Source organism: Artemia franciscana, chromosome 10 (genome assembly GCF_032884065.1).
Source record: "Artemia franciscana chromosome 10, ASM3288406v1, whole genome shotgun sequence".
NCBI lineage: Eukaryota > Metazoa > Arthropoda > Branchiopoda > Anostraca > Artemiidae > Artemia > Artemia franciscana.
This window is the reverse complement of record NC_088872.1, coordinates 6905400-6924218: the sequence shown is the minus strand read 5'-3', so window position 1 is coordinate 6924218 and position 18819 is coordinate 6905400. Positions and strand designations below refer to the sequence as shown.

The following is an 18819-nucleotide window of genomic DNA, read 5'->3' as shown; positions in this document are numbered from 1 at the left end:
CAATGAACCACATAGAATATTAGTTACCTCTATTCTGGGCACGTTTTCTAGGATCAGTTTCTGGCCGTGTGAGCTATTTGTAAAAATAAAAATAAAATAATATTCTTTAAATTTTTGTAAGGTGACCGGGCCCCTTGGATGCGGAACCATCTGTTTCCATGAAAAAGGAGTCGCACTTCAGATCAAAAACGTTTTACAGTTCCTGATTCACTTTTATTTGACAACAGAATAGAATATTGATGAATATGAGTCTGGAGGATCGATGATATTGGTGAATATCAGAATCTGGAGTCTCTTTGGTCTCAAATCACAAAAAGAAAAAGAGGCTTGTAATGTGAAAAATAGAGTAAATCATGTGAGATCCTAGTTTTTTTTTAGGTTTAAAGAGATGCAAATGGGCCTTTGTGCATATTTTTGATCAGATATGTGGTCTATATAAGTAGACTAGGAATTCACCCACTACGCGGTATTTTTGGGGAGGGATTGGACTATTTCCTTTTCCTTTGGCGAACCTAAGGGGAGATTTCTTTAATGGTGGAAATGACGAGCTGCTACTGGGGATACTTAAATCAATGACTCCTAGGTATATAGTGACAATAATCAGTTTTATTTTAAAAGGTTTAAAGGCTAGAAAAATAGGAAGTTTTTATATATTTGTATTTGCCTAGTTATCATGCTTACTTGCATCAGTTCCCCGAGATACTAAATCTTTTGGAGTTTCTGGATACTTTTTATTCAAATGATTAATTCTGTAATTCCCCCCCCCCACACACAAAAAATAATCAATGCTGCGTATGTACCTATCTCATAGAGTTACAACTGTTTGGGTAATTCGTACGGGCCTGTGCAGGAACACTATCTTTGAGCTCAAATGTGGACTAACGTTACTTTGGCTTAAGAGTGACTGAAACAAGGAATATGTAATTTTTAAGACGTGAGACATCATCGTAATCAGTTTTGTGAATCTTGCTTTCAAACAGTTCTTGGTAGCGAATTAAACGCTGAAGCTTGAGTTGTTGTCCCAATTCTTTTAGAATGACTCCTGAAACACAAGTGCCGTCTATTTGGGATAAGAAGCTTTTTTAAAGTACTAGAAACTTTAGCATGAAGAGCGAGGTATTGAGGGTGGACCCCCTTCATATACGGAATTATTTCTTCTCGTTCAAGTTTTAATGTTGCTCCTTATTTTCATTAAAAAAAAAGTGTTTTTATTTCATAACAAGTGAAGAGGGAATATAAGCAAAGACTGTAAAATCATTAGAGTTTCAAGTTTCCTAGTCATCACCTAGAAGGAGTGTCAATTCACAAAATTGTAGGTGAGGGGGCCAACATGTATTTTTTAAAAATCTAGGTAAAGCAATGTTGTTGTTTTTTTTTCAATTTTCTTCTATCAAAACGCTGTAAAAAGGAATTTTTGAAAATCTGGGAAGGGGCAAATAAATCTAGGGAAACGTTTGTCCCCCTTCAATTGACGCCCCCGCACCTAGGACTTGTGAAGTGCATAAAAAATATATTATCAAAATGTCTATTTACTTATAAAATATGAATATGTAAAACTAATAGGTCAGCCGAGGTTGGACTGCTAGGTGGGGTAATTTTGAAAAATAAAAGCCTCTTTTCATTTTGCCCGTGGTACTGTGCACACTTTATGAGGTATGTGTGCCTCAATTTTTCTCGTGTGAGAATATGCATGTACACAGGATTTTTTTCAGAGAGGGGGGGGGGTAAAAAATATAAGACAACTTGAATAAGAAGTGCCATGAAATTTTAAAATTTTTAGGACTTTAGGAGGGCGGTCCCTATGGCCACCCCCCTTTGTGCGTCCCCGCGTGAGAACTATCCTCCCAAAGAATCAGAATTTTTTTAAAGTTACATTGCCGTCTAGTTCTCAAGGGCACTTCATCAAGGGAGATTATAAAGATGTGAATTTCCTGCAAGGGGTAAAAATCAAGGAATATATTTTCATTTGGTCTTGTATTGAAGATGAATTTTATTTAATAGTCTAAGAGCAAGGTTTTGAATACAGTTGCAACCGTTAATTGTTCAAACCAAATTGACTTTATGGGTTTTAATCTCAAAGTCTTGGAATTTGCAGACAAAACAATCTCTTTGTTCTTCCAGCCTTTTGGCAGTTTTACGTCCGCTGCAATTGTGTCCAAATTGCAGGGAAATGACTATGGCTTCGTTTACTAGTGTCAAATGTCTACCTTTTCGCTGGGATTTCTTGATTATTGTCTTCGGCTTAGTTTACAATTCAAACTTGAATAAATAATGTTTAAAAGTTAGAATTGATTAAGGAACAAGTCGTTTCGATTAGGGAAGAAAAAGTATTGATTAATATCGAAGAATTGCAACAAACTTGTTTTTATACGCCCAAATATCCAGACCAATCCACCTTAACGGTTTATTTTAAATCCCCCCAAATATTGTTTAGGAAGTACCTTAAAATAATCTCAAAATGAGAAAAGAGGGGTGGGCATTTATTTTTTCTATTTTGTAGGTTTTCTAGACGAGAGCAGACGTTTCCTATCAACTCAGCCACGGCTAGTTGGGAAATAAAGTCAAAACTAAATTTATACTTGCTTAGTCGCCCCATTTATACCCTGAACGGGCAGAAGGGAGTAAATATGTGGTCTTCCCTTTTTAAGGTATTCTCTATGGTAAAAGGTTTGTTTCCTATGAGGTCTAGTCCGGCAAGCTGAAAAATAAAGTCTTAAGTTAAGATTTTCATGGTTGAAACGAGATTCCATACATATGGAGTGCAGACGGGGGGGGGGGAAACTTGCCTGATTCTTGCTCCCATTTCTTTTCGGATTTTCTACTCAAGACTAAAAAAGAGTACAAAAACTTCAGAATAGAGCTGTAAAATTATTATCGGAATTTTATGATTCTGATGATGTTCCTGCTCATGAGCATTTAAAAAGAATAAGTTAATGGATGTATCCCAAATTCGAGATTACCAAGTTGTGATTTTTTCGTATAAATATTTGAATCGCCTGCTCACCCCTGCTTTTGAAAATCTTTTTACTTTTAATAGAGACCGTCATGATCATAATACAAGAAAAGCTGATAACTTAACTCATGAGTTTAGGAGTACTACTCGGGCAATTTTTTGTGATTTGCCATTATGGTCCCCATGTTTGGAATATTTTGCCTGAGGGTGTGAAAAATGTGCCTAGTCTTCCGGCTTTCAAGTCACGGGTAAAAAAGTTTCTTTTATCTCGTGAGTAATTTTGATGTAAGGCCCGTTCCAGGTTGTCTTTCTATTCAAGGCATTTCCCTGATTTATTTGCTGTTAATTTTTTTCTGTCTTCTTCTTGTCTTTTTCCTCTTTCTCTTTTTTCCTTTCTTCCTTCATCAGTTGAGTTTCTTTTGTATTGAGTAGCGTGATATGAATGTGGTTTTAATTAGCTGAGGGTGATAACCTCGCTTGCCCTTACAAGCTTATTGCCTTTCTTGGCAGGCGAATGGCGAATAGTGTTTGTTTTCTTTTCTTAATAAATGTATCTCATATCTCATAAGACTAAAATATTCTATAGTAAAGTCAACCGTGTCGGAGTCAGATTCTTCTATTCAGACCATGATTTCTCGTGGATAGGCGCCTGAACCCCCTTTCACCTTAATGAAAATATAACAGTTCAAACAGGAAGTTTTCGAAATAACAAAATTCAGTTCTGTCGGAGTCAGATTCTTCTATTCAGACCATGATTTCTCGTGGATAGGCGCCTGAACCCCCTTTCACCTTAATGAAAATATAACAGTTCAAAATAGGAAGTTTTCGAAATAACAAAATTCCAAGTTATCTTCACCTTAATGTGGGCTATGACCAAGAATTCGAAGTAATGTTATAAAGTACTTTTATAGACGTGATCAACCCATTTCAAATTTTCAGAGGAGCAAAAAGTAACGCTTTAGAACGCAGGTAACATCACTTCGGTTCAGATTTCTTCTTTGTTCTTTCTTCTCTCTTCTGAGGAAGCACTAATGAGACAGCACAAGCCCGCCGTGGAAAAAGTGGGGTAGCATAATAGAAATGCTACTTGGCAGTTTTCATGGCCGAGTGGAATTTGTTAGCAGATTTTGAAATTTGTTTGCACATTTGACAGCTTTTAGAATTCTGTGAAATTCTGCTACTGTCGGTTTTGGAACTTTTTCAATACTTGGTAAAAGCTATCCCATTAGAATCGCCACAGGCAGCTGTCCAGAACTTTCGACTTCGGCCACAACTACAATTTAGTGTCTTGCACCCACAGGTATACTGACATCCCGATTTCAGAAGGTTCTCTTTTGAAGATAACGGATCTGTCAGAACGAGGAAATATGCATCTCCAGCTTCAGCATTGTGCTCGTGGCTCGATCCTGGAGTCATGAAGATCTCGCTTGTATACTTTAGAGCTGTGCCTTTTATTGTCAAAGCAAGCACGGTTGGTTTCCCAATGCTCTAGAGCCGTGATTCCCAAAGTGGGACATACGCCCCCCGTTGAGGCACGGGAATATTTTGGTAGGTCATAGACAGAACTTGACCCTTCGACTGATAATACTTTAGAGCCTTAACTACAAAAAAAACGTGTAAATGACGTCGCATTTACAGGCATTTAAAGAGCAAAACAAATACATGATAATATTGCAACGATGTCATGCATTGTATGGAAGGTGGTGTATACACTCACAAATTTTCATTTGTATAAAATACATCTAGAGGACGACTCGAAAAAAGATACCAAGTAAATGGCCTTTCAAGCTTCCTTCAGGTGAATACGCGTAAAATTTTGAGTAACGAAACTTAAATACGACGAGGGGGCATGAGGATTTTGGGAATGCCTAGGTGGGACACGGCCCGAAATTGTTTCGGAACGACTGCTCTAGAGTTTGGATGGGGTAAACAGGCAGAAATTTCATAACTGAAAAGGAGCTTAGTGGGCTAATACTATTGAATAAATGTTTTCTTTTTGTTATTTGAATTTGCGAAGTTAGTTTTCGGAAGTAAGGATTCTTCAATCAGAAGAATAATACATGATTTTCGCGTTGAAACTTAGCAGTTTTCTTCAAACTTTTCATTGCGGGAATGGAGCCTTGGTCGTCCCAAAACTCAAATTTTGAAATCTTTTGCACCATTTGACAGGAGACTATCCTGCTGATCCGGCCTACAAATCACGCATTATTGAATTTTCATCTTGGAGGGGGGTATATTGTGGTAATACCTGAAGGAGGATCCAGGGGAATTTCTTATATATTGTTGACTTAATTTTCGGAACATGTGCTTCAAAGAAATATTTTAAAAGTAATTTCCCAGAGGTTCGACTCTCTTTTCCGCTACTTTACTCGACTAAATCGTAGATTTTGATTGAAGAAGGACCATCTTAACGTATAGGCCCACAAGAAGTATAAGGTCCCTGTAGGTAGTTACGCAGTAATTTATTGTTTTTTTTTCTATGTGTTGTCAACATTTTTTAAAAAGGACAAAATTCACAACCTGTAGGCCTACTAATCTGATCCTCCTTGATAGGAAAGACAACTGTCTGCATTTTTGGTGATTTTAATGTTTTGTTACCATGTAGGGGCTAGAAGGAGCCAAATCTAGCCCTCGGTGTTCTTTTATATCCCTCTTATCTCGCTAGATATCATTTCAGTTTCTCTCAGAGGAGTAGGTGCGACTAGAGGTTTTTCTTAGGGGAGGGTGTAGTCTGAATATTGCAGTAAGTCTATCTTTTACCATTTTTTTGGGGGGGGCATGGTCGGTAGGAACCTATTTGGTGCACAAGACGTTTTTCAGGTTTCGTTGCTTCTCAAATGTATCGTTTTCTTTCCTTAATTGCAGTGGCAGGGAGCCTAGGGCTATTTCAGCCAAAGTCCATCAAAATCAATGAGAGTACATAAAACAAAATCGAATTCTGGACTTGGCATGCAATAATTTTAATTTCGATTGGGACTCCCTTTTTAACGCGTATTTTACGAGTTTTTAGCTGTAGATTGGGAGGGGTTGAAATCAGATGTCCCCAAAACTGGGAACGTCTGCTGACTATTTTCACTTATATTCATTTCATCAGTTGACTCAGTTTTTTTTTTAAGATTTAGAATATTTTTTCTTTTTCAGATTACGATCATCGAGAGACAAATATTCGACTTTCTTGGGTATCAGTGGGCATCCATTGCTGCCAATTTATTGAGTACTTTATCTGTGATTGTTGGAGCCTTTGGCGCGTATCAAAGCAAACGCTGTTATTTATATGGGGTAATTATCCTTTTAGTCAGCCATTTGCCTTGCTTATTTATAACAAGTAAATTCAGAGTAGGGGTGAAAACGTGACCCCGAGATCCCACTGAGGTAGGAATGAAATAGATTAATCAGGTAACTTAGTAATTGAGCCCTGCAGATGCCAAATGAACAAGCAGTGATTTCACACTGCGCTATTTTTGCTGCAAATTACGAAATTAGCTCCCTCGTCTATGGGCGTTCATACGAAAATTTCTTAAAAATAACTGCCGATAGCCTATACCCGAATGAAAAATGAAATCTTGACCTGAAAAAAAAAACGCTTTATTCAAGGGAAATCCCTTAAGGGTAATCCATGGGATTGTGACTTGTTCACAATTCTGTTCAGCTAAATGCTAGAATTTGGTCTGCCTCTATGTTACATTTCAGGGTTTCACGTAGATAAGGCCCCTCCCCCGCCTGTAAACCGCTAGTTTCCGACTTAGTTGCCGATAGCAATGGTAAAGAACACACAGACGTAAGCAGAGGGACCTTGGGACTCGGACCCCCCATCGAAATCTCATTTTTTTTTCTGAACTGTTGGGCACTTCCTATTAGAATTATAAAAGAAAATCAGATTTTTTATAATTCCCCCCCCCCCAATTTTTTTTAGGAATCCTGGAATTTTTTATTTCTTATTGGAATACATGAGAGCCATATTAAAATATCGTTGTCACGCCTCAAGGCCTTTTTTGACAATATTCACGTTCCTGAGATAATTAAAAAAAAATTATTTGCTATACTAGGGGGATTAAGTGGTGTTATTTAACATACATTACAATCTTGACCATCCTTTTGAGAACCACTTTGAAACAGTTTTTGGCAGTTTCTTCAAGAGTGCGAAAATGTCAGGTGCGAACTTTTTAAGGTTAAGCTGCAAAAGGTTAAGCTAGTTAAGCTAGGTTAAGGTTAAGCTAGCTGCAAAAGTTAGCTAGCAGCTAGCTAGCTGCTAGCTAGCGATGGAAAGGCTGACTAATAACATTTCAGACAGTTCACGGTAACGAACTGTAAATAAGAAACAGCTCGGCCGAACAATAACCAAAGCCATAAAAAAAAATAATTTGATAACAATAGATACATCAAAAGAATTGTCTTTCTATTCTAATTCCAAGTGTATAAAATTCATTAACTTTAATGTTACCCATCAAAATATATGGGCCTGAGGAAATTTGTCTCGTTTTCTAAAAAGGGTGGAAACGCCCCAGAAAGTCAAGTGATCTTGACTTTCTCAACTTCAAAAAGCCAACTGATCTAAATAAAATGCAATCTAGCACCTTCAGATTCAGGGTATCAGAAGACTCTACTATAAGGGTTTCAAGGTCCTATCTTCAAAAATGTGGAATTATGTATTTAACGAACTAAGTTAATGGTAACGAACTTAGTAAGAAACGATTCGGCTAAATAGTAACCGAAACTCTTAAAAAAAGGAATTTTAATATCAGTAGATACATCAAAAGGATTGGCTCTTTTTGCTGATTCCAAATAAATAAGATTCATTAAGTTTGGTTTTACTCATCAAAAGCTACGAGCCTGAGAAAATGTGCCTGAAATCAAAAAAGGGGGAAAACCCCCACAAAAGTCAAGGAATCTTAATGAAAATTACACCATCAGTTTAACGTATCAGAAAACCCTACTGCAGAGGTTTCAAGCTCCCTTCTGCAAAAATGCGGTATTTTGTATTTTTTGCCTGAAGGAAGATTACATGTGCGTGTTTATTTGTTGTTTTCTTTTGTTTTTCCCAGGGGTGATCGTATCGAATCAATCGTCCAAGAATATAAAGAGAGGGCCCTTTTTAAGTAACCAAGAAGATCGGAGGGCAACTAGCCCCCCTCCCATGCCTTTTTTTCTCCTGAAAGTCGTCCGGTCAAAATTTTGACATGACCATTTTGTTCAGCATAGTTAAAATGTACAATGACTATGCCTGTGGTTACAATATGACCGCCCCCTCCCAGCCCCTGGGGAAAGATATGTAAGTTGTAAAATTTGCCCTTTGTTAATGTATAGTATTTGTTATTGGGAAGCTTACAGACATTTCCAGGGGAGAATTTTCTAACGGAATAATTTTCCACGGGGATTTCTAAGGGGATAATTTTCCATGAAATAGAAGTTGGGGGGGGGGGGGTGAACTTACGAGGGAAATTTAAAACCGGGGAAATTTCCCATAATTCCTGCACGAAATTTTTTGGTTTGTCATACTTTCTTTTTGCCAACTCTATTTTACATGTAGAGATGTTAAGGGTAATTGTCCGAGGAAAATTTTCCTACGGAAGAGGAATTTCCGACATGACCTGAAAAACAATAATAAATTAAGAGTTTTTTTTTTCAATGAAAGTGTGCTAGGAAGAAATTTTCAGGCAGAAATTTCTCGGCGGGAATTTTCAGTGAGAATGGAATTGTCAGGGGTGAATTTTTCTGGCAGGGGCGGGGGTATTTTACGTGTTAGGAACTTTCCGTGAGAAGGGGGGGGGGCATTTTCCATGCAATGGGAGCTGAATTTCCAGGCATTATTTTTAAAACGATCAGAAATTAAATTAAAGAAAACATGTTTTTTCAACTGGAAGTAAGGGGCAACATTAAAACTAATAGAAATTATTACGTATATGAGGAGGGTTTCTCCCTCTTAAATACCTCACTCTTTACGCCAAAATTTTACTTTTTGTCAAAAATCTCTAAGAACGACTCCTGATACACAATGGTCATTTATATCGTTAGAAAAATAAGAAGCTTTTTTAAAAGCACCAAAAAAGCATATAGAGCGGGGTATTGAGCAAACACCCCCCCCCCGCATATACGTAATAATTTCTGTTTGTCTGAAGTTCTAATGTTGCTTTTTACTTTCAATTGGAAAAACCTGTTTTTGTTTGTTTAATTTACCAGAGGAAACATCACGGATGCGTTTTTATTTATATTGTTGTTTTCAGAGGTATTCGTATCTAACCAATAGTCCTAGAAGATCGGGAAAGTGCACGTTAGAACAGAAATCTTAAGTTCTATTGCCCTTCTTAAGTGACCAAAAAGGTTGAATGGCAATTAGCCCCCTCCCACATCCCTCTGTATAATCAAAACTTTAAGATAGCGATTTGTTTCAGCATAGTTGAAAGGCTCAAGAAATATTGATTTGGGGGTGACCCCCACGAGTCACTGGGGAAAGGGGTTTAAGTTAAGCAATTTGCCCGTCGTTCGCACATAGCATTTGTTATTTGGAAATACGTGGAGTTTATTTTAAAGGGGGAACACTTCTACAGCAGGAAAACTTCCAGAGGAAAGTTGGGGCTGCCCTCCCTGTCCCCTGTGGACAATCTGCCCCCTGTGTTGGGGGTACCCTTTAAACAGTAAAGGGGGAGGGCCGGGGTATTCCTGAGGTGATTGGGAAACGGTCAGAAAACAAATATAAAAAAGTGTTTTCAATTGAAAGTAAGGAGAAACATTAATACTTAAAACGAAGAGAAATTATTCCATATGTAAGGGGAGGGGGCTTTCCCCTTCCTCAGACCTCCCGCTTTACGCTGAAGTTTAACTTTTCGTAAAAAAAAATTATGGACGACCGATCGAACACAAGGGCCGTTGAATTTGAATGAGAAGTATTTTTAAAGAACTTTAAGGCTTTAGCGGAAAGAGCGAGGGTTGAGAAAGGTGCAGCTTCTTTTTATTTAAGAATTATAATGCTCATGGCCGTAGACGCGCACGGATTTAACACATCGAGGTCTATTAGAAGATTTGTTCTTGGAATCTCCTCCCTATTGTCTGTTGGTATATTCATACAAAATAAGTAGTTCGTTTAGTATATGCTTCTTAAAAATATATTTATAAACAGAAAAGTTATATTATAGGTTCTGAGATATTGTGTTTATCAGATATAATACTGTGTATTTTCAAATTTTTGTTTCTTCTTGACTAAGAAATTATTTCCCCTATTTTACAGCCGCTGAATTTGTTATGATTCGTCTACTCCTAACAAATAGATTTCTATCGATAATATGCTGTTGAATATATATATATATATATATATATATATATATATATATATATATATATATGTGTGTGTGTATATATATAAATAAATAAACTATTTAAAAAATCATAATAATATATTGACGTTTTGGGGGTGGAAGAAATATGTGTGACCCTCCCAATAACTGTTTTAAAGATTTTTGTGCCACATTGGCTTAATATGATTTTAAAAAAATGACTTGGAACAGCTTTTTTAAAAGCAAATATTGGATTTGGAAATCGGTATATTATTTATTATTTAGAGCGCATTTGTTGTCATTTTGTTGCTTTGATTTATTATAGTAATGTATCATTCTGAATAATTTTTTTATGTTATTTTTAAGCTTCAGACAAAAAGGTTTGTTTGTAACTGCTTAAAAAAGCTGACTGTTCGATACTGGCGTGCATGTAATTTTAATTAGATAGTATTTGCATTGTCATGTCAATTGTGTTTTTCTAAGGTTTGTCTTGACTAAAATTCAAAGCCATGATTTGCAAAAAAAAAAAAAAAAAAAAAAAAAAAAACACTGATATGTGTAAGCTATATGTATACTTTATAAATAGTATATTTTATTAGATATGTATATTTACAGTACTTAGTGTGCAGCATCTTATGGATTGCATGGAATGCTTTTGTCACCTGCTTGTTCTTAGATGTTGGGAGTCTAAAAAAGGTACCTTTCATTTATTATGTCTCATCATCCTTGTGACTATTATTCTTGTAATATTTATTTCATATTTGTGACTACCTTTCTTCCTCTATACCCCTCAGAAAATAAACTAAGAATAGTGCCTAAACACATAACCTGTTTTAAAATTGTTGGTAAATAGTGTCTTATGAATTGCATGGAACTCTTCCGGCCTCTGCTTCCTCTTAGGTGTTGGTATGTTAAAAGGGTGGGTAAAAACAGTATTATCATTATTTTTTTTACAAGTTATTTTTATTATAAATCCTAAAGTTCTTACAGATATTATGATATTGCCAACATTACTGATTGTTGTATCACTCTGTATCAACTATCTCCAGCCTCGGGCCAATCAGTTGACCCAGCCTATTATTCCAGCGTTATCATTCGAATTAATTTTCTTTTTTGATCATGAATGTGTTGTGTTTCCTTTTCTTCCTTCAAAATTATTCTTTTTACAATAATTCATTTTGTTGTTTGTTCAGGACTTCAGCCTTTTATGACCAGGCTCTTGATCAGCTGATCATCTTGATCAGCTGAGCCAATCCTGATCAGTTGATCCTTCTATATCATTGAATTCCACTTAATTTATTCTTTTTTTCATAAAGGCATTATGTCAGTTTTTCTTTCTTGCAAAAATGCCTAGAAATTCAACTCCTTTTTATAACAGTTCATTTCTGTCGTTTGTCTATGGAGTAAACCTTCTAAGTTAAAGCAAAAAAAGTAGTAGCCTAAATATCTTTTTTGTAACAAGCGATAAATAATTTTGCTGCCTTTTCACCCTCGAGGTCATTATTTTTTATAGACGAACCATTGATGATTATCATCTATGTGGTCTTTTTTGTCATTGTTATCGTCTTATACATTGTTTGAGTCATTGTTGCTATCATTGCAACTCTTCCGTCGTTTTTTCCCTTAAAGATATCCCCACAGAGCTTTTATTACCATATCCTTCTTCCTTTTTGTTCTTCGTCGATCATTCATAATGATTGTCCTTGTGGGTGTTCGTGTAACTAAAACTGAACTCTCGTGCATCTGATCCCAGGTGCAACTGAAACCGCTTGTACCTCAATTCCCGTACAACTGAAAACCCCAAGTAACTAAACCCTGCTGCAATTGAACCCTCGTTTAACTAAACCCCCGTGCAACTGGACTCCCGTATAACTCTATTTCCTTGCAACTGAAGACTCGTGCAACTGAACCCTATCTAACTGAACCTTCGTTTAACTCAACCACCGTGTAACTCTGCTATTTGACTGAACCCCCATGCAACTAAATCCTCTTGCAACTGAACCCCCTTTAATTGGACCCTTTGTAACTCATTCCACGTACTCAGCCTCATTGAACTGAACCCTCGTGCAACCGAAGCCCGTGTAATTGGATCCACGTGCCACTCAGTCACATTTAGTTATACCCTCGAACAACTGACCCCTCTTGCAACTCAACCCTATTTAACCAAACCCTCGTTCAACTGAACCCACTGCTGCACCAACCTCCATTTTTCTCAACTCCCATTTAAATCAATACGAAGGCATAAGAATAAGTTTGAAGTAGTGCGGATTTGAAGCTCAAAATTTGCTTCTCGCTCCGTTCGCAGTTTCTAACATCTTTTGGGTAACCCAAGAACTTATTCAAATTGAAAAAAAAAACTTTCAGGAATGTGTCTTTCACCAAAATTATGGTCCAATAAACTGTTTTTGGTTTTATTGCAAACTATGAGCGTTTCAATTGCTCGTTTAAGGATTTTCCAAGGGCCAAGTGAAAACCCTGATTTTATACCCGGTTCCCAAAGCACATTCAGTTTGGTTTTTAAAGTTAAGTAAAAGCATTTGTTTTGATTATTCCAAATAAGACCAACCATTAAATGCACCTGTCTTTAGGGGGGGGGGGGGATAAAACATTAATTCTGAATATATATATATATATATATATGTTTCTTTTTCTTTTCTGTATTGTTTGCTTATTTTGTCCCCTTCCTTTTTTCTTTTTTAATTTCCCCTGTATAACTTATTACAGTTTATTTATTTACTCATAAATGATTATTCGTCATGATTTTTATTTTTCGTTGTTGTTTTTTGCATTCTTAGGCAACCACGTCGATTTTGTCGATTCCAAAGTCCGAATTCGGCCCTTTGAGGGCTTGTGATAGAGATCTTTTTGGAATAAATATCTTTATCTTATCTCTAAATTTAAGTTGCAAATTTATAAAAACTTGTATTTGAGGTCTTAAGTTCCCTGTGATCTATCTTGAAATTCCTTAAACTGTGTCATGTTTTTCCGTATTTGAAGTATTGGTCTAGTTTTTAAAATGTACACAAAAATTTCTGTTATGCCCTTTTCAGAAAGTTGGTCTTTCATACTGGACTCAGTGTAAAGTGAAACCCAATAGATAAATAAAATAAAATTTTTGGTCACGCTTTATGCTTCGTTTTCTCTTTCTTATTTTCTCGGAGGCAAACTGAAGTATCCATTCTCGTTAGCTTTGCTCACTCTTTGCTATGCAGATGAAGTTTCCTGGTCTTTATTGATAAATTTGCTGTGATTAATGCTTTTTACCTTATTTCCGGATTGTTTCAATTTAAATAATCTTTTTTTGCTTTCTTAACGAATCTTCTTTGCAACTTTTTTTGCTCCCCCTCCCAAAAAAAAAAATGCGTTTCTAGTTAGAAGCTGAGTTTTTTCATGGTAACTTCCTATGTAGAAAAGATAATCTTAAATATTAAGAAATTGTGTTTGTTGGAATTCTGTCACATGGTGTGACAGAATCCAGGGCTCTTCAACCTATCTTAGCTTTTAGCCTTTAGAACATTGCAAGTCTGAACGATTTTGATGGAAATCAAACTTTAGTAATTATCTAACCGCTTTGAGAACCTTCATATTATTACTACACTGTAACATTGTTGTCTTCCTATTTCAGAAATGGGCTCAACTTATTCCCAAGAAGTTTTATTATTTTCGTCTCTGTTAATGCGTTTTCCCTCTCAAATAGCTAGGGAGGCTTTTCAAATGTAATTTTGCCAGATTTCTCTGAGCATAGTGTTATTTAAAACTAACCTTAAGTAATGAACCTGATGAAAAATATTATAAATCTACCGTTTGAATTTTGGACTTCAAATGGTAAACTTTAATTTGGAACAAGCTTAAATAGATGAAGACAATATTTAATTATCAAGAAGAAATATTGGCTATTTTTCTAAAAATAAAATGTATCCGGCTAATATTTTACTTTTTTATATTTTCTGTCTTTGAACAGAATCTGTTCCTATACAGTTGGCCGCTATGTCATAAAATGACATAGACAAGGCCTTAATTTCAAATAGTTCCAACAACTCCTTTGATTCTGCTTTAGGTTGGCATATATTTAATAATCCGTCTCACATGATACTTTTTGAAAACTCTTCACTCATCAGTAATGATTTGGAAATAAAACAGGTGGTTCGAGAATCAATCGAAATTAATCTCAAAATATATAATAATATTTCTTTGAACAGGGACTTAGGGGAATACTCACTAAATTCTTTATACTCAAATTTAATCAAAAATGATCTAACAAAATATTTTACTAAACCGATTTATAATAGTACTGAACTAACTACGAAAAGGCCTTTGAGACAGGCTGCTAAACAAGCAAGATTAGCTTTAAGAAATTGCATCTAATCATTTTGTTCTCTTTAGTTTGAATGAGCTTATATTCTCATTTCCTTCTTTTGGCCAGTCCTGGTTGAACTTCGTTGAAGTAAGGATGCTGGGGCTATTTTTTAAAAAATAAGTTTTAAAAAGTGTTATTAATTATTTAGTTTTAATTCTCATAATTTGATGTAAGTTCATTTATATATATATATATATATATATATATATATATATATATATATATATATATATATATATATATATATATATATATATATATATATATATATATATATATATATATATATATATATATATAGTTTCTCTCTTATTCTTGTATTGTGCTGAAGACGGCCCTTGGACATAGGGCCGAAATATCCACAGAACTAATTTCCACTGTCTTGAAAAGATTTTCTCTATTGTCCCTACTTTGTATTTGTTTAGATTATTATTATTATTATTATTCTACCGGGCACCTGGCAAATCACTGATAGAATATCCAAAACGGGAACAAGAATTTGGCGAATGTTGAGGTAATTTAGTTTAAAAACTCTGATTGTAGTATATTTGCCTCAACTTACCTTTTGTTGTTTATGAGCTTCCAACACCGAGGTCTAGCTAGCATTACTTCGACCAATCAGATTTTTTTCATAGAATTTTATGATTGGCGAATTTTTCAGAGAAAAATTCTTTGAAAAATTCGGAATAACTTAAAGTAGCTCTAACGAAGTCTCGGTGTTAGTAAAATCTCAATGTAAATGGGGCTTCACATTGATTTACTATTATATTCGACAGCCTACCATAATTGTTTATTCATCGAAACTTTTTAATTAGATGGCGCTTTAGTATTGTTTTGAAACGTTCGAATTTTCATTGTTATACTATCATTGTATGCTCCAAACCATTCCATAGTTTGTCTGTATTTTGCTGAACTGAGCCATGGTTGAATCTATTCATTTTACCTTCCTTGCACACAGTTTAATCTAAGACATGGAATAGATAGTACTCTAATTCACATTTTGAAAAATATCGAGCTTCGCGATACACAAAAGATGTTTTGTTCATCGTGAAGAATTTGTTTTTGTAAAAAGAATTTTTTTACAAATTTGATGTTTTGCTCTTAAGCCAAAAATTAATTTAAACAAAAAGCAGGTAAGTTTAAATTTATTTTAAATTATCAACAGGTCATTTTATACAAATCAGGTCACCGGTGAGTGTCCGAAATTCCTTTTCTCTGCTTGGATTGAACTAGCTTTGCGTGTTTGCCTTTTCAGTATTATGCAAGTTATGATGGTAAAAGTTAAATTCAGGCTAGGTTTTGTTAAATTTGGTTATAAATACCAGAAATGGGTTAAAAACCTAAGCTAACCTAACCAAATCTAACCTAACCTGTTATCAACAAACCTTGCATTAAGTTGAAAAGGTTGACTGGCAACGCTGATTAAATCCAAGGAGAAAAAAAGATATTTCGGACATACAACGGTGAATGTCGACATTCACGAATTTTGAACATTTGCGGTAACATCTATATATATATATATATATATATATATATATATATATATATATATATATATATATATATATATATATATATATATATATATATATATATATATATATATATATATATATATATATATATATATATATATATATATATATATATATATATATATATATATATATATATATATATATATATATATATATATATATATATATATATATATATATATATATATATATATATATATATATATATATATATATATATATATATATATATATATATATATATATATATATATATATATATATATATATATATATATATATATATATATATATATATATATATATATATATATATATATATATATATATATTATATATATATATATATATATATATATATATAATATATATATATATATATATATATATATATATATATATATATATATATATATATATATATATATATATATATATATATATATATATATATATATATATATATATATATATATATATATATATATATATATATATATATATATATATATATATATATATATATATATATATATATATATATATATATATATATATATATATATATATATATATATATATATATATATATATATATATATATATATATATATATATATATATATATATATATATATATATATATATGTGTGTGTGTGTGTGTGTGTGTATGTGTGTATTCTATGTATCGTTTGCAGATATCATGGGCTTTATTCTATATGCATTAATAAATAGAAAAGGAAAGATGAAAGATTATGCTAAATATAATACATATATGTAAAAGAATTTCATATATAGGCTTCGTCTATACACATATTTAACAGAAATTCTTTCAATAGCATAGCCCCGGCACACCATTGTGTGCGCACTAAGTCGCTTCTCCTTTACTCAGTTTAACTCAGTTGGGTAAAATGAACCTGTGAAACCTGTGCTTGAAGGAGTCAATAGATGGGTTTGACTGGACAACCTCTTTTGTGAGATGGTGTCAGATATATATGCAGCACTGTAAAGATAAGGAAGTACATGAAGAGGGTGTTTTGTCAGTCTGTCTTGGTGTTTTTTGTTTAGCACGGTAGTGGCACGGTAGTGGCAGTGACTATTAATACGATTGAAAAATACACTAATGCTGAAACTAGTTATTATAATAGGACATTCAATCTTCATCCGTTTGAAGTATTGGATTATCAGTATTCAGGATTTCTTTTTAATTTTTCAAGGGTTGTTAAAAACTTGGGTTGTTTGCTATTTAAGTCCTCGAGAATGGGAATGGCATTTAGCCTTTCTATAATTTTTGAATTTGTTTATTAATCTCATTATTACCCTCGGAATTTGCGGCTAGTACTATATTTCGGTGCTATAAGTGGTTAACTCTAGGTGTATCCTTCTTCATTTAATCAAGGTGAGCTGTGTGTCGTCTATTGGTGCTCTTTAAGAAAAAAAAAACATTATGAGAAATCAATATTTATGTTTCGTGTATATTTGAAATATAAACTGTCTTTGCTTTTCAGGAAGATGACTTATTAAGCTTTGGAACTGGTATTATATCCTGGTGGGAAGCAAACGGTCCTGGTTGTAAGCCAGTATTCAATCTTGGGGACCAAACTCAATTTTTCGACCCTCGAAAACCTCCGAGACCTGAAAGGGTTGATGGGTGCTACCTCGATTTTTGGCTTGTTGAAATTGCTCATTCTGCCATACAAATTACCTTATCTGTAAGTAGTTGCTTTTGAAAAAATCGACTAAATAATTTCTTGAGCGTGTTAAATGTTTTAGTTACTACAGAATTTTTTTTTTATGATCTTTTAGGTTAAAAGGACAAACTTGGGCTAGTAAACTTGTACCCCAGGAATCTCATTTTGTTCTCCCCTTCCCCCCCCCCTCAAAGACCGTCTCAGTATGTGTTTTAATTAAACTTACTATTTAACTTCTATGATGATTTCCAATCCTGAACTATAATGTTTTTTACTGTTTTACGAAGTAGAGTCAAGAGAAAGAGTCAAACTTTAGCGTAAAGAGCGGGGCGTTGAGGAGGGAAAGCCCCTTTCATATACGGAGTAATTTCTGTTCGTTTTAAGTTTTAATGTTGCTCCTTACTTACATTTAAAAAACTTGTTTTTTTATTTAATATATATATATATATATATATATGGTACTTGTTTCTTAGCCATACACACTCGAGAAGTGAAGTTAGGTTAATCATAATGATATATACCAAAATATGATGAAAATACAGTACTTTAGTAACAAAATTATGGAAACTACAACAAAGAATTATGGTAGGGTGGCCATACAGAATGCATTGTATTAAATACCTCACATAATCTAAACCAACCAAAATACCACATCTATATATTAAATATTTCGTAAAAATATACCTAAAATGTACATTTCAACGGAACGTAAGCTAATTGTCTCCAAATACTGATAGCTATAGACCGTTTATTGTCTGATATGTACCGTGGTCATTAATATATGATTGAAATATTTAGTCTTTAGTTTAGATTTTGCTTCAGTTTATTATACTGTCTTGAAAGTCTCAGTTTCTTAAGTTATCCATCATTATAGATTTTATCGAATGTGCGTGCCATTATGGCCAAGAGTGTTCTTTTTTTTCAAAACCATATTGAACGCGCCTATTTTTAAAGCGCTTCTTCTTACGATATAAAGCCCATCTAAGGGCCCTAAAAGCACGCTATGGGCTGT

General features: G+C 34.0%; 1 protein-coding gene across 1 annotated transcript in view; it reads left to right on the top strand.

Annotated features, from left to right (window-relative positions):
• Positions 1-247: 247 nt before the first annotated feature.
• LOC136032366 (uncharacterized) overlaps positions 248-18819 on the top strand; it is a 23197-nt gene continuing 4625 nt past the window's right edge. The window contains exons 1-4 of the mRNA XM_065712689.1: positions 248-355; positions 6095-6232; positions 10837-10917; positions 17625-17828. Coding sequence (XP_065568761.1) covers positions 263-355; positions 6095-6232; positions 10837-10917; positions 17625-17828 — 516 coding nt within the window. The 5' untranslated portion in view covers positions 248-262. The remainder of the gene's footprint in view (positions 356-6094; positions 6233-10836; positions 10918-17624; positions 17829-18819) is intronic.